The 25865-nt window shown below is 39.1% G+C and overlaps 1 protein-coding gene across 1 annotated transcript in view; it reads left to right on the top strand.

Moving 5' to 3' along the window:
• The window catches only part of ephb2a (eph receptor B2a), a 65393-nt gene extending 40367 nt beyond the window's left edge, over positions 1–25026 (top strand). The window contains exons 5-16 of the mRNA XM_017487141.3: positions 3118–3453; positions 10467–10591; positions 10777–10939; positions 11585–11693; positions 11807–11871; positions 13265–13387; positions 13483–13730; positions 14190–14405; positions 15292–15441; positions 15685–15878; positions 16176–16331; positions 19790–25026. Coding sequence (XP_017342630.1) covers positions 3118–3453; positions 10467–10591; positions 10777–10939; positions 11585–11693; positions 11807–11871; positions 13265–13387; positions 13483–13730; positions 14190–14405; positions 15292–15441; positions 15685–15878; positions 16176–16331; positions 19790–19898 — 1994 coding nt within the window. The 3' untranslated portion in view covers positions 19899–25026. The remainder of the gene's footprint in view (positions 1–3117; positions 3454–10466; positions 10592–10776; positions 10940–11584; positions 11694–11806; positions 11872–13264; positions 13388–13482; positions 13731–14189; positions 14406–15291; positions 15442–15684; positions 15879–16175; positions 16332–19789) is intronic.
• The last annotated feature ends 839 nt before the right edge of the window (positions 25027–25865 follow it).

Here is a 25865-nt window from a genome sequence, read left to right as displayed (position 1 = left end):
TCTTGCCCTTTTTTAGAAGCAGTGGTTAGTGGATGTAGCATACTCTGAATGAAAATGTCACTCTCTAGTGTAACTGAAAAGGAGCCAAGAAATAACAAGCCCAATCCGATTTGCATAATTCCCTCTGCTTTTTAGAAGAGTGGCCATTTGTGAATGAGAGCAGCACTCTGTTTGAGAGAAGAGAAGTAGAGAATACTTTTCTCACAGTATTGCTTTGCATTATAATAAACACAATGCTCTTTTCATCACATCACACATTAAAGAGCTTGCAGAAGGACCAGACTGCTTTGATTTGATTCATACTAATGGAGCAATCAGAACGGTGTGAATGAATAAGAATCAGCTCATAGTGTTTAGGAAGGAGAACAGTCCCTTAGTGTTCAAGACATCAGTGGAGGAATGATGCAGACTGTTGATCCTGTTATACATTGGACTACTTGTTTCACTGATTCAGAATTAACAACTTGAATAGGGCTGCAACTTACGATTATTTTCATAATCGATTAGTTAGCTGATTTTTTTCTTCTTCTTTCGATTAATCGGATTGGAGGGCAAACTTTCAGTGCCATTTTTTCGTTTATTTAAAATAAAATCCACAAAGTGTTACAATATAAACTTCAGACGAAAACTTTACACAACTGTTTGTCCAATTATATAAGACTGAATAGAACCCAATACACACACACACACACACACACACACACACACACACCACAATATATATTATCAATTTAGGACTGTAGTTTAATTCATTGCTTTGTGTGCATCCATAAAAATAATGCATTAAAACTTATATATATAATATAAACTAATATATAAGTTTATATTATATAATAGTATTTATGCATTACTTTTTATAATAGGTAACGTTGACATAAACAGTAAACTGAAGAAAGTCATTGTCGGTGATTCTGGGTATCTGCTAAAGCTAGCGGCATTACATTACGTGCATATGACGTCATGCGCCGTCGACTAGGAAGCGGCTTATACTTCCAGTTAGTAAAAAAAACGCTAGTGTTCCTTTTGAGACTATGTTACCTTTCTAAAATTCATACACTAGACGGTAGAGTACACAGTGTATAGTGTAAGTGTATACTATATCATTTGGGACACAAATTTAGTATTTAATCTCCGAAGTGTGTTTTCGGAACAGAAGTAACGTAATGAGTAAACGCACCCCAGACCAACTAATCGATAATGAGATTAGTTGACAACAGTTTTCGTAATCGATTATTATCGATTTTATCGATTAGTTTTTGCAGCTCTAAACTGGAATGTTAGAGATGAGATCAGTGATTATTTAAGGTTATTGGAAATTTGTATTATTTGGCAAAGTTTTTTCTCACATACTGCCAATTAAATGGTTGCTTAATGGAAAACCTCTGGTCTCTGTTATACCCCTGGATGTGGACCACTTACATCCAACCAATCAGAACAAGGAGCAGTTTGTTGGATAGTTAACAGTTTGAAGCTTCCTAAAGCAGTTTAACTTGGAAAAAAGTTGATTTATGTTTTTTTATAGAACCTGTGAGGCTTTTTTCCAGAGAACAAATCAAAGGCCCGTCAAAGGTACCAGACTGAAGCTTAGGTATTTTAGGGGCTAACTTCCCTTAAAGTTGCTGACTACACTTTTAAATTCATTATTCTGCACATTGGTATGTCTCCAATTTTGTTGTGTCTATTTATTTATTTATATATCTGTTTATTTATTTATATGTCTCTATTAAGTAAGAAATAATCCATGGCTAGGTGTGCATTAGACGATTTTAATGCACGATGTGGAGGTAAAGAACCACCTAGCCATGGATTATCCCTTATACTGTACCATGGTCACTTGCCAGTATTGACATCTTAAAGCTGTCAGTGATGTTCGCAGTGCAAAATTTGACTAAAGGATACATATACCAGTTAATTTTTCGTTAGGTTTTTTATTGACAGGTCATTAGATCTAGAATTCTGCCTGCTATAAATCATACACAGAAATAAAGTAGTGTGATAATATTACATTTATTTGAATGAATTATAATAAATAGCTATTAGAGAGAGAGAGAGAGATTGTGCATGTGTGAATTACGTGCTTCTGTGCTGTGTTTCTACTAATAATGAAGTTGTGCGTTTAACTACTTCAAAAATAACTTACTTCTCCCCATTCAGTAGCTGTCTCACTCTGTATGCAACTGTAACCGAATGTTAGTAAGTTTACAGTTGTTTATAGGCAGCGTGTTAATTTAGAACGGTGATTAAACTGAATGGAACTATTCTGCATTCTATATATACAACTGTGTATGTGCATTATACAGTTTGAATGCACACCTTCGAGCATTCAGACAGAGCACGGTATACGTGATGGTTGGTTTTGCTATTGAATAGTCAATATCTATCTAACTCTTTTGACAGGGAAGATAATAGGGTTGAGCCTTATGGCACAGGATATCATCGTAGGCATGAGATTGATGTGGGGAACACACACACGCGTGCACACACACACACACACACACACACACACACACTCTCAGTGAAAGACAGATAGGCAGCTGTGTTTGTGCTTCCTAATGATTTAAGTGCTGTAAGTTTATGATGTCCTGCTGGGCTCATACTGTTTCTCCTATGTCAAAGAACAAGCACGGTGAACAGAAAAGTTAATTAAAACAAAGGAACACAAAACTTACAAAAAGTTCTGCTGTTAGTCCTTTAGTGTTATTTGCATTTTGATTGGACAGTGTGCACCTTGTCTATTTACTTTTTCCTGTGAAGGCATCTTGAAAATTGATGATAAAGTTTTGTTTATGTTAATTATATTTCACATGCATCTGTTCAGTCACTGCTGATAATGGGTTTTGAAGTCATTGAAGCAAACTTAAAAATGGACACCCTATCAAGGGGCTGTTTCAATATAGGTATTTACCTGGCACAATTGTCAGTGATAGACTGTATGAATCTAAAATTTATGCTAGAAAGAAGTCAGTTCAAAATAATCAGCTTAATGCACTGGTCCACTGGTCCAAATACATTGTATTTATGTGTTTTGCATCATGACGCAGAACCTCTGGGTATCCCAGAATGCTCAATGAAGACTCTTACTTACATGTAATCATGGCTTTTTTTCCCACCTCACAGCCATTCCCTCCGCCCCTCAGAGAGTCATGTCCAGCGTGAACGAGACATCCTTGAGGCTCGAGTGGATTCCTCCTCGTGACAGTGGTGGCCGGCATGACCTTGTCTACAACATCATCTGCAAAAGCTGTGGCTCAGGCAGAGGGGCCTGCACACGCTGTGGAGACAACGTGCAGTTTGTGCCGCGCCAGCTAGGCCTCACTGAGCCGCACGTGCACATCAGCGAGCTTCTTGCCCACACGCAGTACACCTTCGAGATCCAGGCGGTGAACGGTGTCTCTGACCAGAGCCCCTACCCGCCTCAGTTTGCCTCAGTCAATATCACAACTAACCAAGCCGGTAAGCGACTGAATAGATTGTGAGTGGTTTATTTGATACTTGGAAATCAAATGAGTTTAATGAAGAACTAAGATCCCAGGTCTTTGGTCTTAGATTCTTTGGCTCATTTGAAAGATATTTTATTTTTACAATTGCCGCTTTGATCCTTTGCTCTGGACTTGTTTTTCAACACCTGATCATATTTCACATTTCCTTACTTTTATGAGCCCAGAATGGCAGCTACAGTTCACATCACATAGCCTGGTGTGTGGACTGGGAAGAAAAAAAGTAATAGAAGCAGCAGTTCAAAGGAGCATAGTGAACGTTAATAGTGCAGTTTAATGAGAGCTCTGGACCCGGCTGTACCGCAGGCAGCGGCCACACTGGTGTGCCTGTCAGTGTACATTACAGCCTCACTGGTGCTGGGAAACTTCACCTCACAGCAACAGCCACCTCCAAAAGACGGCTAGTCAGCCAGCGCTGAAATCATTGCCAGACACTGAGCAAGCCAGCATGAAAACTGCTTTACATGTGATAGTTCCTCGAGAAAAGAATGTTTTTAGCTCATACATAATTAACAAAATGACAGTGAACTAAATGACTACAAAGTGGTGTAGAGCAACAAAAGAAAGAAAAAAGGCACGAAAAGAGTTTAAGGGTCTTACAGAACGTGGCGTGCAAGTTTTATATACAGCATTCCATAGTATTACTGCTTACACTTTTAATCTTTCCCCTCAGCTACAAAAACAACAACAACAACAACAAAAAACAATGTTTAGCAATGTTTTGTCTAGCATCCATTTTGTTGTGTCTAGCTTCTGTTTCCAACCTAGTGTCTTTCACTTCACTTGGCACTCCTCCCTCAGTTCATCTTCATCTGCTTCATCTGCTAGATTGATTAAGTAGCTAATGAGTAAATCCAGTTTTCCTCCACATGGAAAGGCCCTTTAATGTTCTGCAGCTCGAGTTAGTCAGGTTTTAGTTTTCTCTCTTTTGTCCTTTCCATTTACCTCACAGGTTGAAAATGCTTACTACTCACTGTGCAGCCATGCACAGCCTAAACAAATGCTTAGGAATGCTTAGGACAAATTACTATTGATTACCAACTGAACATCAGTTAAATACCTCATAGAACAAATTTGCAAAGTCAAGAAAACTTGCACGGACCACTTAAAGCGCTTACAGATTAATTATTAGTTATATTGCTAAAGTGTAGAATTGTATTTAGACCCAAAAGAATTTAGGGTAAGCGTCATCTAACCTGTTAAAGAAAGTGTTCAATGTGATGCTCACGCTACCATTTAGCCTTGTTCTTTGTGCTGAAATGCTTTCAGAACACTCTGCCCTGTTCTGTCCATAAGTATTAACAAATTATTTAGTTATTATCTTTCAATCTTATTATTTGGCAACTACAATGAGTGAGGACAATACAGTGGTGTCCACCCTTCATGAAACTGAGCAAAGATTATAGTGATATTTTGAGCTTGAACATACAGCAACGTTATATAATGTTGCTGTTTAAACATAAAATGCATGTTTAATAGTGCACTTTCTCTCTAAATTAAAAAAAAAAAATACAGTTTTCCAGCACTCATACAATTGTGACGCCTGCACTGTGACGAGAATAACAACTGAATCTTTTCCTGTGATTTCTAACAAGGTTGGAGACACTTCTAGAAGGATCTTTGTCCACTCCTCCATGCAGTATTTTATGCTCTTTGCTTGTGCTTTGTTTGGACTCCGTTCGTCAATTCAGTACAGTTCAAATCCGGAGACTGAGGAGGTCATTGCAAAACAGTGAATTTGTGGGTTTTATTTTTTTTAACCATTTCTGAATTGGAAGAATTGTTTTCATCATCTTGTTGAAAGCTCTGTCTCTGGCCACGTCTGAACCTCTTGACAGAGGCAACCAGGTTTTGGGATGAAATAGGTAAATAGATCAAATAGGTGAACTGCCTGGTACATAGCAGAATTCATAATGACATCATTGATCACGTGAGGCACTGAGGCACTAGACTCAAAAAAAGTCACAAACCATCAAGAATCCACCTCCATATATTCTACTAGTTATCAAATACTTTTACTTGTACTAAGTCACCTTTTGTTATCAAATATGCTGATAATGTGCATGACCAAAATGTTTGAGCTTAGGTTCATCTGATTACAGCACATGAGATATTTGTAGCTCTAACGACGCACGGTGACGTTCAGGTGAGTTTCTCTCAGATAGTGCTTCTTTCTGGCAAGACTTTCAAACAGCTTATTGTTATGAAAGTGACATTTAGCAGTTGGGTTTTTATTGTGATTTTATGGGCCCTTTTTTTTTTCTCCATCTTTCACCATCCTCCTCACTGTGTGGGGGAAGAGAGAACTCATGGATCCAATTTCTGACAAATTTCCTGTTTCTGGCATGTGAAACTTTTTGTTATAGCCCTAATTGTGCTTAAATTCTAACTGCATGTATATTTTTATATCTATTACCTGATTTGTGCAGTACAATAACAACCATCTGTCTGATTTGTGTTGAAAAGATTTTGTTCTTTTCTCCATGGTAATGGCTGGATAAGGTATTTTAAATAAGTGCAACCTCATATTTATACACCATGGAAACAGCACATAGTTAATGGCAATATGAACACTCAGATCAAATTAAAAAAATATTAAAGAATGATAATTTTTTACATTTATTAAAAACCTCTTATGGGTATGAATAATATTGGCGCATATAATTTTGAGAGAAAATTCTATTTTTGAAAAAAAAAAAAAAGAATTTTAATGAGTTTTGGTTTGGTTAAGTGCTATTTTGTTTTAGTGGAAAATGTTCCTTATTTTGTTGAATTAATGCTGCACCTATATAGCGCTTTTTTAACCTTAGCGGTTCTACAAAGCACTTTACACTGTTTCGCATTCACCCATTCACACACACTCACACACCAATGGTAGCAGAGCTGCCATGCACAGCGCTAGCTTGACATCAGGAGCCACTGTGGAGTCATGTGGGCCGGAAATCGAACCACCAACCCTACGATTAGTGAACAACCCGCTCTAGCACCTGAACCACAGCCACCCCAATTAATGTTTATTTTATGCAGTTATTTTTTCGTTCTTTTACAAACGGTGCCTATCATTCTGGAGGGCATTGTAGGTCTGGACTTTGTAAATAAATATCCTCCCACATAATATTAAACCTCTCATGTGCCCTTTTACATGGTGTGTAGGTGTATATACAATAAAGCCTTCTTCATACGAAATGGGTCGAAGCATGATTAACTAGGATATTACTTTATCGTGTACAAGAGTGAAACATTTCTTGGCAAGCACAAAAATTTTCGAATTCTTTACACATGGAACATTCATAATTGGTTCCTCTGGTTCTCTACCATAATACCGCAAGGACACATGAATTTGTGTGAAAGCACTACTTGCATTTTTCATAAATTGATGGCCGAGCAAGGAGTTGAGTGATAGAGTACTGCTTACAGCACGCTGGGAAATGGAAAATAGATCACTTTGGCAGAGCTGAACAATTTCTGAAAATATGAAAGATTGTTGGCTACGTACGTGTGGCTCTTTCTGTCAGCAGGGACCTGCTACACAAAACACGAGGAACAATTAGACTCAGATGCAGCATATAATTCGGTCTGAAATATGCTGGGGGTTTTTTTTTACTTGATATTCTGTGGTAAAAATGTTTCTTTCCCCAAGCTAGTACATCAGTCTCATATTCATAAGAAAAAACATTGTTGACTGATTTTTTCCCCCATTGGCTTCTGCCACATTCCATTTCTCTTTGCTACAGCACAAAAAAGTCATATGAATCTTATCACAGAAGCTCTTATTATAAGCATTTCTTTAGGTCTTGAGAAGGCAGCTGATTTGCAGCATTGGCACATACATACAGTGCCCACCACTAATTTTGGCACCCTTGGAAAATATGAGCAAAGAAGGCTGTGAAAAATTCTTTATTGTTTAATCTTTTGATTTTTTTGTTGAAAAAATGTACAAAAATACTCTGCTCTCATGGATATCAAACAATTGCAAACACAGCACAGGTTTATGAAAAAAAAATCTTAAGTATAGGTGTGCAACAATTATTGGCACCCTTTTAGTCAATACTTTGTGCTACCTCCTTTTACCAAGATAACAGTGCTGAGTCTTCTCCTATAATGCCTGATGAGGTTGGAGAATACATGGCAAGGGATCTGAGATCATTCCTCCAAATAAAATCTCTACAGATGCTTCAAATTTCGAGGTCCACGCTGGTGGATTCTCCTCTCCAGGTCACCCCATAGGTTTTCTATGGGTTTCAAGTCAGGGGACTGGGATGGTCATGGCAGGACCTTGATTTTGTGGTCAGTAAACCATTTTTGTGTTGATTTTGATGTATTTTTTTTGTCCAGCTGGAAGATCCAACCACAGACCATTTTAAGCTTTCTGGCAGAGGCAGTCAGCTTTTCATTTAATATCTGTTGATATTTGATAGAGTCCATGATGCCATGTATCCTAACAAAATGTCCAGGTACTCTGGCAGAAAAACAACCCCAAAACATTAAAGAGCCTCCACAATATTTACCCGTGGGCATGAGGAACTTTTCCATATGGCTACCTCTCTGTGTGCACCAAAACCACCTCTGGTGTTTATTGCCAAAAAGCTCTATTTTGGTTTCATCTGAACATAGAACCAGATCTCATTTGAAGTTCCAGTAGTGTCTGGCAAACTGAAGACACTCGAGTTTGTTTTCGGATGAGAGTAGAGGCTTCTTTGCTCATATTTACCAAGGGTGCCTATATTAGTGGAGGGCACTGTATATAAGTTGACCGTATCTCCCAGTCATCTATAAAAACTAAATCTTCACTGCAAAAAATGTCATCTTAGCAAGTGAATACATCTGGAATATAGTCAAATTTATCTAGTATTTCCTACTCTAAGATTACAGTAAACCAAATATAAGATCGTTAAACCTATTTCTAGGCATTATTACTCATTTCAAGCTTGCAGTTTTCTTATTCTGTTGGCAGATCATTTTTCTTATTTATGAGCAAAAATGAGCAAAATTATCTGCCAATAGAACAAGACTATTTCAAGTTTGAAATGAGTACAAATAGCTTGAAATAGGTTTACTAATCTTATATTTGGTTTACTGTAGTCTTATAATAGGAAATACTAGATCAGTCTAGAGCTGCGACTACTAATCTCTAAAATTGATAATAATCGATTATGAAAATCATCGTCAACGAATGTCAATATTGATTAGTTGGTCTGAGCACAGCACATATATTTTATTTTGATTTTATTTTAAATAAATGAAAAAATTGTACTGAAGCACCCCTCCCCCAATCTGATTAATCGGTTAAGTGAAAAATAATTGGCCGATTAATCAATTATGTAAATAATCGTTATTTGCAGCCCTAGATCAACCTGACTATATTCAAGATATTTTCACTTGCTAAGATGTCATTTATTTTGTCTTTTCCCTCCTGCCCAAGTTCTCTTGTTAATCCAAATTCAAGATTAATCATTACTGCTTTGGGCTCTTTGGCTAAACCGCTAAACTTGAACTTAGAGGTAAACCTGGTAAAACAACATATACATCTTTACAGTGGATTTAGAGTAGTCAGGTTCCTTGTGTCATCTTAGAGAGTTTTTCCTTGCCAGTAATGGCTCTGGCTTGCTCATTAGGGATCTAAGTCTACATCCATATTTCTGTAAAGCTGCTTTGTGATAACGTATAGTTTAAATGAACTTGAATTTAGTTGAATGCAGGGATGGTCTTTACCAGAAATAGTGTTTTTCTGAAATTCATGGCGAAGAAAAAAGTCCTGCATGCATGCAAAGTGCTGCTTTTTCATGCTCTGGTGTGTTTAATTTTTCTTGCCTTTTCAGCAGCCTCCTAAGTCAAAGGAAGCTTTATAGCCTAAGGCCTGGAAGTCCCAGAGCAATCAACCAATGACAACTCCTTCATGCCAACAATAAAAACCATTTACAATATTAGCCCTCTGGATCGGTATGCACTTTAAACTGGATATGGCTGCACAAAAGATGGATGAAGGAGAAAACAATTCACTTTTGTTCATTTAAAGTCATGTCAATACATTTAATGGTTCATTTGAAAACAACTGGAATCGCAGGAAAGTAGTAGGAGTTAATATTCTCGCTATACATCAAGGAAGTCAGCCTTTGTCTTGTAAATAGCACCCCTTCTTTCTGCAGTCCAACCCCTACCCATTCAGGACAGGTAGACAACAGAACAGAAGGCAAAAATACATCAGGGAAGAAGAAATATTGCTTATCTTTGTACAGCCATGTTTGCACTCTGCAGCACTTTGCTGCCCACTGCTGATGACCTACTAATGAAATGACTGATATGTACAGAATAAGAAAATTTGTCTATACAACTGCTTTGCATTTGTCTTGTGGTATCTGTATAATATGATAAAGTATATTAATTTTAGTTATTAGATATAAGGAAATGGCTGTGTTTCGTCATGACATTTGTGCTAGCACCAAGATTACCAGTTCTTTGCAAAAAATATGGTTCCGTATTTTAAAAAAAACATAGCTTGTCTGAATAATTCTTTCTCCAAGGTTCAATGATGGTCTTGTATTATTAGCCATAGTTTTAATGAATAAAAAATATCCATAAGAACCAATAAAGAAAGAGTCCAAAATGTCCCAGTTGTACAGGATAAACATGTACCTGGCAACACTGGTTATACTGCTTTGAGCACCGTGCATGTATAATTTACACCTGGCTTTGGAGGTGGACAAAATCACACACACACAGTTTAATTGCCCAAAGTTTAGTCATCAAGCTGAATATGTAATCAACTGCACTTTCTATTTCCAAACCCTTTCATTATGCTGACTTTCCACTTTTCACTTTTCACGTCCGCCACTGTTTGTGTGTTGGCTTATACAAGGCAGTTGGCTTATACAAGGTACATTTAGGCTAATACTAAGGTTCTTTGTGTGGAATTGCAACAAAAAATTACCCTCATTATCTCTGTCTTTTTAAAATATTTTCCCTGCACAGCTCCATCAATAGTGTCCATCATGCATCAGGTCAGCAGGACTATTGATAGTGTCACACTGTCGTGGTCTCAGCCAGACCAGCCCAACGGAGTCATACTAGACTACGAGCTGCAGTACTTTGAGAAGGTAATCACATACACCTTCACTCACATGCACATATTACACCAAGGCATTCATTCTTGTGTTGCACTTGGCAAGAAAGGAAACTGAGCCATTTCCATTTTCATGAAAAAAAAGCTTTGATGGCCAAAGTGTGGTACATATGTTGCATCATGGCTGTCATTTTTATAGTGTCCTCTGATCTTTTCCAGAACACAGCTGAGTTGAACTCTTCTACGCTGAGAAGCCAGACGAATACAGCTGTAGTCCGAGGCCTAAAGCCAGGCACCATTTATGTGTTCCAGGTGCGAGCTCGGACAGTCGCAGGATTTGGACGCTTCAGTGGAAAGATGTACTTCCAAACCATGACTGAAGGTATGACTTTTTTCATAAATAGACCTCTCAGGTTTGTCTTTTTTTTTAACTTTTAAAAATATTTTCGTTGTTTTAGCCTCTGTACATACTGCATCAATTTCAACTGCATCATGTGTAATCGTGATAGCAGAGACCAATTATATCTTTGTCAGCTATTAGTCTGATCACTTGGTACTGGCTGACAAGCTACCGAATTTCTGTTTTTATATCGCTGCCAGTCATTGAAACGGCATTAACTTCAGTCAGATTAAGCATGTCAGTACATCTCTGTGCCAAGAGCATAGCCAAGAAACAGATGTCAAAACTCCCGTCCCAGCATGCTCCTGCTTTTCCAAACGTGAACTGGCACACTGCTCTTTCCCTGCTACTTTTTACACTGTTCTTATAAGCTAACAGAAATAAAAGCTTTGCCAGTTGGCAATTATATAGCTCTAGCCAACATTTAAAAGAAAATTTTACAGAGTGTGTGGTAATATTATTAACTGCCAACACCCAAATCGCTGTAGAGAAACGAAAGCCAAGAGGGAACTTTAGGTTGACCTTAGGCAGGTTGGTCCTATGGATTGCAAGGTGTTGACTTTATGAAGTGCGAACTGTCCAGTTTGGCATGTTTTATACTATATGTTGTTCCCATTGTGTGTGTAGAGGAGTATGATTCCAGCCTGAAGGAGAAACTGCCTCTCATCATTGGCTCTGCTGCTGCAGGCGTTGTTTTTCTCATCTCAGTCATCGTGCTCGTCATCGTCTGCAACCGGTGAGTTATCCTAAATCCGCCTTGGACAGACTGCATACCATTTATAACTCAGATTGTTTTATGCAATCTCACATCCTTTGTTTGGTTGCTCATGTCTTTCTGGTTTGTCCCAGGAGAGGCAGTGACAGGCCAGAATCTGAGTTCACAGACAAGCTCCAGCATTACACCAGTGGCCACTGTAAGTAGCCTTTCAATCCCAAACTGAATGGCCCATGTCAGCGTAATCTCATTATACAATACACATACTGTATACTAATCTGAGCTATCGGCATCAGTAAGCCAGTCAAGAAGAACAGCAGACATCAGTTACATTTAGTCATTTGACACACCCTCTTATTCAGAGAGATTTACAAAACATGCAAACCGTACATAGGAGACATCAGGTTCTTCTCATCTTGTGAAGAAGAAACATGCAGGATATTGTGGTTGATGTGACTGGAGAAGAGCTATCGCCTATAATAACACTATAGTTGTGGGATCCCAAGTGACGCAACAGGAACAACGTTTGCACTATGATTGGAAAATCGCAAATTCAAATTCCAGCAATTCCACAACTGGGAGCCAAGGGAGCAAAATTGGCCGTGCTGTCTGGGTGGGAGGGATGGCATTACAGCAACACTAGTCAATTGTTGGCATCTTTGAGCTCATGTAAGCGGAAGAGGGCAGATTTTCCTCCAAATGTTTTATGTTGCCCTGTGATACAGCATGAGCAGCAGTTCAAAAAAAAAATGCTGGCTTGAAGGAAGCACATGTTAGCCTTCACACTCCCCAGTTGGTAGCTCTCATGGGCTAGGAGAGAGCTGGCAGGTGAGTGAGAATTGGGAAGTGAGGAAATTGGGGAGAAAATGGAGGAAATTTAAAAAACCACTGAAAGTGTGATTGGTGATTGACACATTAAAGTATATAGGAGTTCTTAGTTGAAAAATAGCTCAGTCCTTTTTTTGTCAATGGTTGAGTTTCAAATGGATGACCAGTAAAGCTGAAGTAAAGTTGCGTGTCAGCATAGTAGTGGTAGGAGAAGTCATGAAATATGATTACTAAGCTCAGTGATTTAGTATATAGCAAGAAAAAGATTGGACCAAGACCTGATCAGTGGGGAATTCCCATAGCACATGATCGCATCAGTCCTTGTTTTATGTTTTATATCTTCATCCATCTTTATATCCAGCTAATCTCATTTATCTTATTTGGCATCAATCTTAGGGCATGAATAACTTAAAGGTACAGTGTGTAATGTTTAAAGGATTTCTGTACCTATAATAATCATGTAATGTCAACAACACCTTAGACAAACTGGGATTTTCAACATTGCGGTGGATCTGGCTAGATTTTTCATTTCTGTTTACTTTTTTCCAACCATGAAAGTAGCTCTTCCCCCAGTCTGAATACAGCCCCTACTGTTTACAAGGTAACTTATGAGTTATAAGTAGTTGTCGGCGAAGGCTTGTCACTGTACTCACCGCATTTGAAATTAACCTCACAAGAGACAGTGGACATTTGGTCATTTTTTAAGAATCAGTTTTAGTTATACTGTAAATGGCTGAATGTAATCTCCACCTTCTCCTTCCAAGTGTCACCAGGTATGAAGATCTACATCGATCCCTTTACTTACGAGGATCCCAATGAGGCAGTGCGGGAGTTTGCTAAAGAAATAGACATGTCCTGTGTGAAGATTGAGCAAGTCATTGGTGCAGGTAAATAAGACTTTATAACATTTTAAAACCTGGATTTGAAAGAAGGGCAGGAAAAGGTTCTTGGAAGTCAGGTGCTGCCTCTGATTCTCCTTCAGGTGAGTTCGGGGAGGTGTGCAGCGGAAACCTGCGCCTGCCTGGGAAGAGAGAGTTCCTGGTAGCCATTAAAACATTGAAGTCTGGATACACTGAGAAGCAGAGGAGGGACTTCCTGAGTGAAGCCAGCATCATGGGTCAGTTTGATCACCCCAACATCATCCACTTGGAGGGGGTGGTGACAAAAAGCTGCCCCGTTATGATCATCACTGAGTTCATGGAGAATGGATCGCTGGACTCCTTCCTTAGGGTGGGTCTTAATATCAGCCTCGGTTTAATTTTTATTTGTACGTGTGTTCAGCAAAGCTATAAGTTACTAACACATAATCTGAAACTGTTGAAATGCATTTTATTTTTTTGTTTCTTTTTATTTTTTTAGTTTGTTTGTTAGCTATGCACACTTCTTAGTTTGCTTTCTTTATAGCTTACATACTGTGCCCAGCCATTTGTGCCAGTTTGGCCTCCAGCTGACTGCCATCCCTGTAGACAGGGACCAGATGTGGTTGACTGAAGGCACAGCTGGAGGGGGCATTACAAGTCCAAATGTAGTACTTCTGGGTTGTATAGCCTAGAGGGCCAGTGAGAGTTTGTTATAAATTTGGGACAAAGAATGTTCTGAAATAGCTTACAGAAACGGCGATTGCATATTTATTGGAGCGCCGAGAATTTCGCCATGTTGGTCAAGATATTTTGCTGCACGTACTTTCAGCAAAACGACGGGCAGTTTACGGTGATTCAGCTGGTCGGCATGCTGCGTGGCATTGCAGCTGGCATGAAGTATCTATGTGATATGAACTATGTGCACCGAGACCTGGCTGCCCGCAACATCCTGGTCAACAGCAACCTGGTGTGCAAAGTGTCCGACTTTGGGCTTTCCCGCTTCTTAGAGGATGACACATCAGACCCTACCTACACCAGTGCCCTAGTAAGTTTGTTTACCAATCACTGAAATTCCTAGTCATAGCTTATTCCTTGTTGCCTGGTTGGTAGCATCAACAGAACACGTTTTCTGACATCAGTATGTATATTTCTATATTTGGAAACCTTTAAAATATTTTAAGTGACATATTTCCTGACAAAACTTAAGGCACTGTACTCTAAAAGCTAATTATAAGTATACAACTTTTCTAGGTAAATGATACATACTAAAAGGCATGCACCATTGGTGGTACCACCCCAGCAACAATGAAAATTAGAGTTTGGTGCCTTTATTTTTGAGAATGTATGTTGAATTTATGAGTGACATGAAACCCAAGACATGTTGTATTCCTCAATAGACCAAATCTTCCTCAACATTTCATCTCACTTGTTTTGTTCACTGTTTAGCAATGGATGTCCCAGTGTCAGAGGCAAATTTTAGTTTGTTTTATTCCAATACAAGTGTAACATTTCGTCCAGAATGATCATAAACCTTACTCATTTATTAGCAATGTAAATGTAAGTACAGAATCTATAGATTTTTCACACAAAAACTTTTTCAGATGCTTAAGGACATGTGCTCAGGTTTAATAAAGGTCATGTGACTAAAATAGTCATGTGAATCAAGTGAATGAATCAAATGAAAATGTCCTAAACATACTGTAGTATCTATAAGATTGTTAAGCATGAGAAACTGAGCCAGACGCATAAAGTTAACAATTAAATAGTACATTTATATTTTTCCATTAATATTATTTTTAAAAAATGAAATGGCATGGCATGGATTCATTTTGACCCAAAGAGAATATAAGAATTAAAATGGATCACTGTGGTCTCCTCTATCGGAGTCTGTTAAGTTGTCCCACATCTGCTAAATGAACATTGATTCTCAGGGAGGGAAGATTCCCATCCGATGGACCGCGCCAGAGGCCATCCAGTACAGGAAGTTCACCTCGTCCAGTGACGTGTGGAGCTACGGTATCGTCATGTGGGAGGTCATGTCCTATGGAGAGAGACCATACTGGGACATGAGCAATCAAGATGTAGGATATTTGCACAGCCATATCACCTGAATAGAAAAGAATCCCAGAATCTTGTCTTGCTAATACAGCAGTGACCTCTAGTGGAGAAAAATCAGTTCAGCTTTACATGATGGTCTGATAAAGTGCATAAATATTTTTGAGAAAAACATTTCACTATGTTACAATAAAATAGGGCTCAAGCTAATAGTATATTAATGTTTATTTCCTCTGAAAGCATGTTAAACTGTGTGCTAATCCTTCCAGGTGATTAATGCCATAGAGCAGGATTACAGGTTACCTCCGCCTATGGACTGCCCCAATACATTACATCAGTTAATGCTAGACTGCTGGCAGAAGGACAGAAACAACCGGCCTAAATTCAACCAGATCGTGAACACCCTGGACAAAATGATCCGCAACCCTAACAGTCTGAAAGCCACCACCCCACTTTCTTCAGGGTAAGAATATGCAACCTGGAGAATCTTTAGAAATTCACCTATAGAGGACATAATAGAGGCCATCATGATGTCCTGCTTATAGTGGAAATGATCTCTATACAGTTATTAATAGCTAGAGCGTACCTTATTTATGTTTTTTTTTCCTGAAAGATACAGTGTATGTCATTTAGAGAACACTATTTTCTAAATGTTTGTGGTAATTATTATTGTAAGTGATGCAGTAAATACGACTCTGTTGCACTGTACTTTACTTCATGGCCTCACTCTTGATGATGCGTTTTTGTGGGTTCACTCTAGCGTGCACCTACCTCTGCTGGACCGCAGCACGCCAGACTTCTCCAGCTTCAATAGTGTGGATGAGTGGCTGGATGCGATCAAGATGGGCCAGTACAAGGAGAATTTTGCTAATGAAGGCTTCAGCTCCTTCGATGCAGTTTCCCAAATGACTCTGGAGTAAGTATTTTTGTTCTGAGATCCTTTAAGCCATGAGTGTCAAACTCCTTTTAGGTAATGGGGCATCACCCCATTACACTAACAATTACAATCAGGATAGTAAACACATCAACATGAATGTGTTGATTTATTGGTGTTTATCTGAAAGGTACATTCTGAGTGCATTGATGTATGCATTGATTCTGAACATACATGACCGGATTAAACACACACTCAGCGATCACTAAACACATGTACACCTGCTTATTCATGTATTTATCCACTCTGTCAGTCATGTGGCAGCAGGATGTATCATGCAGTTACAGGTCAAGAGCTTCAGTTAATGTCAGAACCAGAATGGCGGAAAATGTGCTATCCGACCATGGCATGGTGGTTAAATATTTCAGAAACTGTTGTTCTCATTGGATTTTCACATACTATAATCCCTAGAGTTTACACAGAATGGTGCAAAAAAGCACACAAAAAACATACAGTGAGTATCAGTTCTGAAGGAGGAACCTCCTTTTTGATGAAAGAGGTCAAAGATGAAGGCCAAGATAGCTGATGAAAAGGCTATGTTAAATCAGATAAACACTTGTTACAACCGTGATGAGCAGACAAGCATCTCAGAACACACAGCACATCAAACCTTGAAGTAGATGGACTACAACAGCAGAAGACCACATGGGGTTCCACTCAGCCAAGAACAGGAATCTGAGGCTACATTGGGCACAGACTCAACGAAACTGGATATCTTGGAAAAGATTGGAAAAAACATGGGCAGGTCTTTTCCAGTCTTGAAATGTCCAGTTTTGATGAGCCTGTTCCCACTGAAGCCATAAATTCCTGGTCTTTTTGTTCTGTGTAAAATATGGAGACACTGTGTGTGTGTGTGTGTGTGTGTGTGTGTGTGTGTGTGTGTGTGTGTGTGTGTGTGTGTGTGTGAAAATCTCAGGAGGTCAGCAGTTTCTTTAATAGTCAAACCACCATACATGGCACCAACAACCATGGCACAAGTCACCGAGGTCACATTTTTCCCCAATCAGATGTTCGATGTGAACATTAACTGTAGCTCTGCGTGCTTTTATGCATCCCACTCATGCCACTTAATTGAATAACTACATGAATGTGTTTTATTTTATTGGGATAATAATACATTGGCATAATATTACTCTCACTCGCCCGCTTTCAATAACCACTTTAAAAATATGTTTAATTTATATAACGCCTTTCCAGAGCTCAAGGACGCTTTACAGTAGTAATGCAGTGAGACATAAACAATGAAAAATCATGGTCAAGCACAAATTGTGAACAGCAATGAGCAATCAACCACAGAAAATGAAATCACTGAGAGAAAATGCATAGCAACCGATTAGAACAGATAACATTGAGAAAACAGATCCGTTTTTAATTGGGATTTGAACTCGGAGATGGATGTGATGTGAAGAGTCAGAGGGAGTGAATTCCAGATTTTGGGTGTAGCTACACTGAAAGACCTGCCACCCATGGTAGAGATACAAGATCTAGGGACAGAGAGGAGTCCAAGCCCAGAGGACCTGAGAGAGCAGGTCGGGTTGTAGGGAAGAAGCAGTTCAAGGTGCCAAACCGTGAAGTGATTTAAATGGAAGCAGGAATATTTTACATTTAATGTGAATTGAAACCTCTATCCATCTGGTGTAAGGAGGTTCAGCTGCAAGAAATCACCGGGTACTTGCCAGGTTTCAACGAGTAGTAACATATTGAGGTTTTCGTCTGTGATGATTTCGTTGAGGTATGAGGCTTTATCAGAGATAGAGCGGCAGTTCAGAAGAGCAGAATTACAATGTGAAGCATCGCGGTTGCTTGGCGTGTTATAGTGCTGTACAACACATTTAGGATGTATCAGCGATCGGCGCTTGCTGCAGTCAGTAGATGGTGACTTGGACTTAGGCTGGGCCCTGTTGTTAGACCAGCTGCATGGGATAGTTCTAGGAATTGATCAGTGAGTGTTCAGGGATACTCTGGATGAGCGGTGTATGTATCACAGACGACGAGTAATTCCTAGCGTCTGACAGTACTTATATGTCATGGAATCAAGGCGCGGACGGCACTTTAAAGCCCTGAGTTGGGATGGTGAGTATCCAATCTCCATTTCAGTTTTATCATCAAAAATGACCAGAAAGGGAGCAACTGCCTGAGGCATATTTAATATTTACGCTGACAGATATGATGCGGACCATCAGCGAGACCACGTTAGCCAGACCCTAACTATCACATCACCAATATACAGCTCACCAAGAGGATGGCAGCCCATCCAAACAGTAAGCCGTAAACAATCAGCACAACTAATACAGAGACCGTTAACACACTCACCAGCCGAGCTGGAAATGGTGGACAGAATGGGGAGAGAGTTCGCAGCAGGCCGACAGCCAAACAGACATCGAGCAGCGGGAAAAAAACACAAAAGTATCCCAATAGAGTCCAAAACTGAAACGCTGAAGGTGAGGGAATCAAAAAGTGAAATAATCCACACGAGGCACAGGTAAAACAGACAAAACAAGCAAAAGTCCGATTGCGAAGCAGAAGCCAGACACGCACAGTGTTCTCGCACCAGAAGTGTTTTTTAGTCCCAGAATCACTGGGTGTGAGGCCGGAATACACCCTGCATGGGATGCCAGTCCATATAGGGCACCATGCACACACACATTCACACCTGAGGGCAATTTAGCACAGCCAAGTCTCTTATTAGAATGGTTTTTGGAGGCGAGAATAAACTGGTGGACCTGGAGGAAATCCACATGAGCATAGACAGTAATGCAAAGTTAGGATCAAACCGTGGACCCAAGGCAGCAATACTACCTGCTGTGCCATCTTTCTGACCATCAATGTAGTTTACAAAATTATAGATTTACAGATAAAACGGTAAAAGTTGTGATCGCTATAAAACCCCTGAATTAGTATTAGGAACGAGGCATGGTTCCAGTGTCAAATGTTTACCTAGCTAACGAAGAACTGCTCTGATTTTATTGTTTTATTTTGCCCCATAGTGGAGGTACTAGAGATTGTTTTTTTTAATCTTTCAAGTCAGTTACAGTTCACACAGCGATTTGAATTTAGAGCACAGGTTCTAAATGTATTTGTTTGGCTGGATTAGAACTTGGTCCATATTTTTGGACTTTAAGCCATGCTTATCACTTCTGATAACAGTAGACTCAAGCCACTTTACAGCTTATAGATTACACAGGCAACTCCAGAATTATTGGCACCCTTCAAAAAATGAGCAAACCTAATATAGAATGTTTATAACACATGTGGGTGGTACAGCGATGTGGCGGGTAGCTCCCTAGGTGCAAATGTGTGTGTGTGTGTGTACATAGTGCTCTGCCTCACACCCAGCGTTCCTGGGATAGACTCTGGACTCATACTTTTTCCCCACTCCTTTGGGTTCCTTTGAAATGTGTCCTTAATTTGTCCTCTATTTGTCTTTCTCGTCCTTACAGTGACATCCTAAGAGTGGGAGTCACTTTGGCCGGCCACCAGAAGAAGATTCTCAACAGCGTGCAAATGATGCGTGCTCAGATGAACCAAATCCAGTCGGTGGAGGTTTGACCCTCATGCTTGGAGGCTCTCAGACTTGACTCCCTCCTCCACCAGCCCCCTGGCTTCAGAGTTCAGCTGTAGTCCTTCCTGTGGCGATGTCCCCAGCAGGGAAGATCTTCTGGAGGGACTCCCACACAGTAAACACCCCCGAAAAGCACCAGCATGCAGCAGACTGGATGGAGTCGGACAGTGATGTCTGGAGGCCCGCTCGTGTACTGTATTATTACAATGGTGATGATTTTAATCATAACACGAAAAACAGTTTAAGGATTCAAAGGGAGATGCTGATCATCACCAGTGTCTAGGTTTTTTTTAGATTATAAGACCTTTTAAAAGGGAAATAAATAAAATCCAATTAGATCTGTCATCTATAGTGGTGATAGTCTCATGATAAAACCTTTGAGACAGAGAAAGTATATAGCATAGAGTGGCACATTAAAGAGAGGAGAGAAAGATGACAATGGACCATGGACTAATGGCATAAAAATGAGCCTCTTATATTCCTGTTGATGCCATATGGAAGGAAGGATCCATGTGGCAACCCAAGAGGAGTACTGTAGAAATTGTGAAAATTAGTGACAAACAAGCCTGAAATACTCTTTTTTTTAAAAGAATATTGTGGTTGATTTTTTTCTCCTTTGTTTTTTTTTTTTTTTTGGGGGGGGGGGGTATATACTCACTGGCAACTTTATTAGGAACACCATACTAATACTGCATACAAATTACTGCATTGCTCTCAAAAAAGCCTCAATTTTACATGGCATGTATTCCACAAAGTGTTGGAAATTTCTCTGAGATTCTGGTCCATGACTTGATTGCATCACGTAACTGCTGCAAATGTGTGTGCTGCACATTCATGCTGCTAACCTTCCGTGCTACCACATCCCAAAAGAGTTCTATTGGATTCAGTTCTGGGGACTGAGGAGACCATTGAAGTACAGTGAACTCACTGTCATGGTCATGGAACCTATTTGAGACAACTTGTGTCTTCTTATCATAGCATTCAAATGATGATTGTTTGGTATTAAGGAGCCCAGCCTGTTCCAAGAAAGAATTCCCCACACCATTACACCACCAGCAGTAGCCTGAACTGTTCACAAAAATGCAGGTTGGGTCCATGGATTCATGCTGTTGCATTAAATTTTGACCTTTATCATTTATCTCATACTTTCATCCAAAATGACTTACAATTAAGAGAGAATACAACTGTGCTGTTGAGCGTTAAGGGCCTTGCTCGAATGCCCAACAGTAGCAGTTTGATGGTGCTAGGAGTTGAACTCATGACTTTCCTATCAGTAGCCCAGTACCTTAACTACTGAGCTAACACTGCTCATCATTTTCCAAACTTCAGCTCTGTAGTTAATGGCTTTCAGCGATCCTGTGCCCACTGTAGCCTCAGATTCCGGTCCCGGGTTGAAAGAAGTGGAATCCGATGTGGCCGTCTGCTCTTGTAACTCATCCTCCTCAAATTTGGACATGTGCATTTTGAGATACTTTTTCCCTCGCCGCAGTCATAAAGAGCTGTTATTTGGGTTATCGTAGCTCATACCAGTCTGGCCATTCTCAATTGATCTCTCTCATCAACAAGGTGAACTCCCGCTTAGTTGATTTTTCTTCAATTCAGTTAAATTCAATTTTATTTGTATAGCGCTTTTTACAATGGGCATTGTCTCAAAGCAGCTTTACAGAAACATATAAACACAGGATACAGATTTTAAATGTGGGAATTTATCCCAATTGAGCGAGATAGTGGTAAGGAAAAACTCCCTAAGATGTTACGAGGATGAAACCTTGAGAGGAACCAGACTCAGAAGGGGACCCATCCTCATCCGGGTAACAACGGATAGTGTAAAAGCAAAGGAAAGTTCATTATGGTTTTTTCTGAAGTCTGTTGAACGGAATGCTCTGTGTGAAATCCCATGAGATTAGCAGTTTCTGAAACCAGCCAGTCTGGCACCAACAACCATGCCATAGTCAAAGTCACTGAAATCCCATTTTTCCCTATTGTGATATTTGATGTGAACAGTAACTGATGCTCTTGGTCTGTATCTGCATGATTTTATACATTGCATCAAATTGCTACGACATAATTGGCTAACTGGATAAATGCATAAATGTGCAGGTGTTCCTAATGAAGTGGCCAAGTGACTGTATATTTATTTATTTTAACTTTTTAGCATACAATGTAAAGATGATGTACCATATGCACACATATCACAGGCGTTTAACTTTCTGACGTCTTCACTGTTGCCATTTGCTGTTCAAGTTCACTTTCAGCAGTTTCAACTTGTGTTGATGTTAATTTACATTTTGTTTTATACCTGCTGTTAATATGGTACATGCACCTCTGTGACAAAGTACATGTTCCCATGAATTTCTCATCAGATGTCATGCTGTGCAAAGTTTGGATTCTTCTTTTCCTTCTCCTGTACATGTTTTCATGATTTCACACAAAAATTCAACTGTACAGCCGATCGGGTGCTGTTGAAATGCACAGGCAGCTGCTTAATCTGAAAGATGGCGTGATATGGGGCTCACACTTACACTTCACACAACACTTTTTTTCGGTTGGCTTTTTGAAATCTCTGTTTTGTAATGCTAAAACATTGTGAGTTAATAATAATGATATGTACAGTAGGCGATCTAGTATAGGGCAGTTAATCTGCATAGTGGCGTGTCAACAGTTATGGCTGTTGTGTATACAGATGTGTTAACACATCATTTGAAATCATTTGACAAATGTCTTCAATCATACCTCTACCATTTTTTTTAAGCAGCCATTCTGAGTTTTGATATAATGTCTACATATGTTAGAATTTCGCTCTGGGGTTTATTAAAGTGAGTCAGATTGAGTCTGTGATAATGTACGACACAAAATGGTCTTCATTCAGAGCTGTAAATCTTTACATTTGCTAGAAGATTTGGACTTTAAAACACACCCTCCTGTTATACTTTGGACAAGAACTGGTGCAACTTGTCCATGGTACTGTATACTGTCACTTGGAATCAATCGTTGATTAATTCATTTGTACAAAAGTATATAACCTGGTCCCATCTATTTGTTATAAAGTACTTTACAGTATGTAAATCTTTTTTATTACTGCCTTTTTTTTTTATTTTTTTTATTTGACATTTCAACTTCAAGTCAGATGTTTCTAAATACTGCACATTTCTAACACATTTCTAAATCCAGTTGTTGAGTTTTCACTGTGATCATCACGTGTCTCCTTTCAACTCAGTGTGCTTCTTTTCATTTAGTAATCCAGTCTTCCACTCCCATTCTCACATCTTTCTTTCTTTGGTTACAGAGTTCATCATAGAGACGTGGCATCGTGCTGTACATGTGAAACGTTTTGGACTTTTACTGTATATTCTTTTCGTTATCTATGGTACAAAGACTGTGATGACAAGAATGCAAGGATCTAAACATCTCTCAGGCATGTCCATGATGTTCTACCCATTTGCACCCATTGCTCTTTGTACTCATGGTGCACATTTCTACCCTTTTTGGACCAAACTTTGCCATCTTGTATTACTGAGAAAAGAAGGGGAAATTAAAGGAATTGACCAATCAGTGTTGGTTGCTCTATAAATAAATTTCTGTCAAATAAATTTCACTATACTTTCCAAGGTTCTCTTTGGCTGCCTGGCATCCTCTGCTACCCTCCTCCTAAATTTCTTCTCACCAGCCTCCTCAGCCTTTATCCTCCTTATCTCCTGCTCTAGTGCTGCAGCCAACTTGGCCTTTTATTTTCCTCCATTACCCTGGATATCTCAAATCTCAACCCTCTTTCCAGCAGTATTTTGCTCTTTGTTGTGATGATGATGCTCAGGCTTCAGATATCCATCCATTTCTGACAAGAAGTTCTTCTGCCCTTCTTTGCAGCTGTAGCTTTGCTGTCCTTTGTGGTCTCTTTTGTGTATCCATACTTCTTTTTTTCTCTCTCTTTTCTGCATCTGTTCTTTTATCGTCCTTGCCACTAGCACTTCATCTCTTCCAGCTTTTTCTTTTCCTCTTCCATATTTGTTCTTCTCTCCTGCTTTCGTTTCTGCATCTCTTCCTCTTTTCTCCTTGCATCCATCGCTTTTTCTGGCAATTCTAGACCATTTCACTCTCTGAACTTTGCTCTTTCTCCTGACTTTTCTGCCTGTCTCTCCACCTGAATCCAGTGATGTAGCCAGGAATTAATTTCAGAAGCAGCCAGCATGACTTGGTGGGATCCACACAAGCTGAATATGGGACAGATGGGTTTCACATGGGCATTGGCTCTGAGTGGGTTCGTTAATGGGCCGTTACTGGGGCCCAGTTGGGCTGCCCAAAATGACTTTTCCCATCAGCAGCCATTCTCACATTTCCATTTGAGTGGAGGCGCAGCAGCCGTTCATGGCTAGAGCCTAAATCTAACACGACCCTGCATTAATACGGTAAGTCACGTCTTGTGTGTTTATGTAGTTCTGTTCTGTAATAAAATTCAAACATTTTTAAAAAGATGTTAAGTTATACAGTTTAAGGATTAGACAGCTAGCTAGCAGCTAACTAGTGGTTACCCTTAAAATTAAATCTACCAATAATGAAATAAGCAGAGATAGAGAGAATAACTACCTCTTTTTGAGTAAAAATTTTACACGTTAAAGTTGGCAATTTTTAAAATTTTCCACCCATGAAATATGAACACTTTCTAGCTATCATAGTTAGCAACAGTGAATACTAGCGATCTACTTGCTGAAGCTCAATTGGTTAGTTGCAATTCTACTTCTTGTCCAGCACATTCTGTGGAGAGAGGTTTTTTTCTTATCCTTCCAAAAAATGTTACATTAATGTCTCATAGCAAAAAAAAAAAACACTATTATACTTTTTTCTCTTTTTTTTTCTTCAAATAAATCTGTTTATTATTAGTCATAGATAATGTGGAGGTTGCACCATACAAGTTTGAGCTGTGTTTGAGCTGCTACTATAGATATAATAATGTCTTCAAATGAGCGCACTGATATAAATTGATATCGTTCATGTTGTGGCCGGAACTACTGTCAGAGCCGTGAACACCTTCTGAACACTTAGATTAAAGAATTTATAAAGTAAACTTTTAAAATAATTTATATACTGTATGTGATTTAAATGATTAATTTATCATATAAAAATGTCTACGAACAGACAATGAAATAAATTGAATTGTTATTTTTTTTCACTGTCATTTACTGTTTTGAGTTTTTCATTTTTCTTATTTTATGGATTCCAGCGTGCTTAGTCATTTATCATATTTATCTTAGCTTATCTTAGCTTATCATCATTGTTTAAATATATACAATGATATTTATTGGAGCCATAGTGCTTTTCATTCCTGAACTTTCTATTCACAGAACACATTTCTTTAAATAGATACAGTATAGGAGTAGTCCTACCATATTAAAGCCACTAGATGTCAGTGAGACTATAACCGGGTGGGTGTGTGTGTTTTAGGAAGATCAGGATTAGCAAACCAAGAGATTTAGTTATCAAATACATAAACACGGAAATTTGGCTCCATGTACAACCCCAATTCCAAAAAGGTTGTGTAAACTGTATAATAAATGTAAATAAAATCAGTATGCAATGATCTGCAAATCTCATAAACCCATATGTTATTTACCACAGAACACAGGAAACATATCAAATGTTTAAACTGAGTAAATGTATTATTTTAAGAAAAAATAAGGTCATTTTGAATTTGATGGCCGCAACGCGTCTCAAAAAAGTTGGGCCGGGGCAACAAAAGGCTGGAAATGTAAGTGTTACTAAAAAGAAACAGCTGGAGGAACATTTTGCAACTACTTAGATTAATTGGCAACAGGTCAGTAACATGATTGGGTATAAAAAGAGTATCTTAGAGAGGCAGAGTCTCTCAGACGTAAAGATGGGATGGAATCTGGATGGAAGCATATGTTGCTCTAAAACCTGTATATACTTTCAGCATTGATGCTGCCTTTCCAGATGTGCAA

This window comes from Ictalurus punctatus, chromosome 15 (assembly GCF_001660625.3).
Source record: "Ictalurus punctatus breed USDA103 chromosome 15, Coco_2.0, whole genome shotgun sequence".
NCBI lineage: Eukaryota > Metazoa > Chordata > Actinopteri > Siluriformes > Ictaluridae > Ictalurus > Ictalurus punctatus.
Note: the sequence above shows the minus strand (reverse complement) of the source record. Positions and strands in the feature narration are given on the sequence as shown.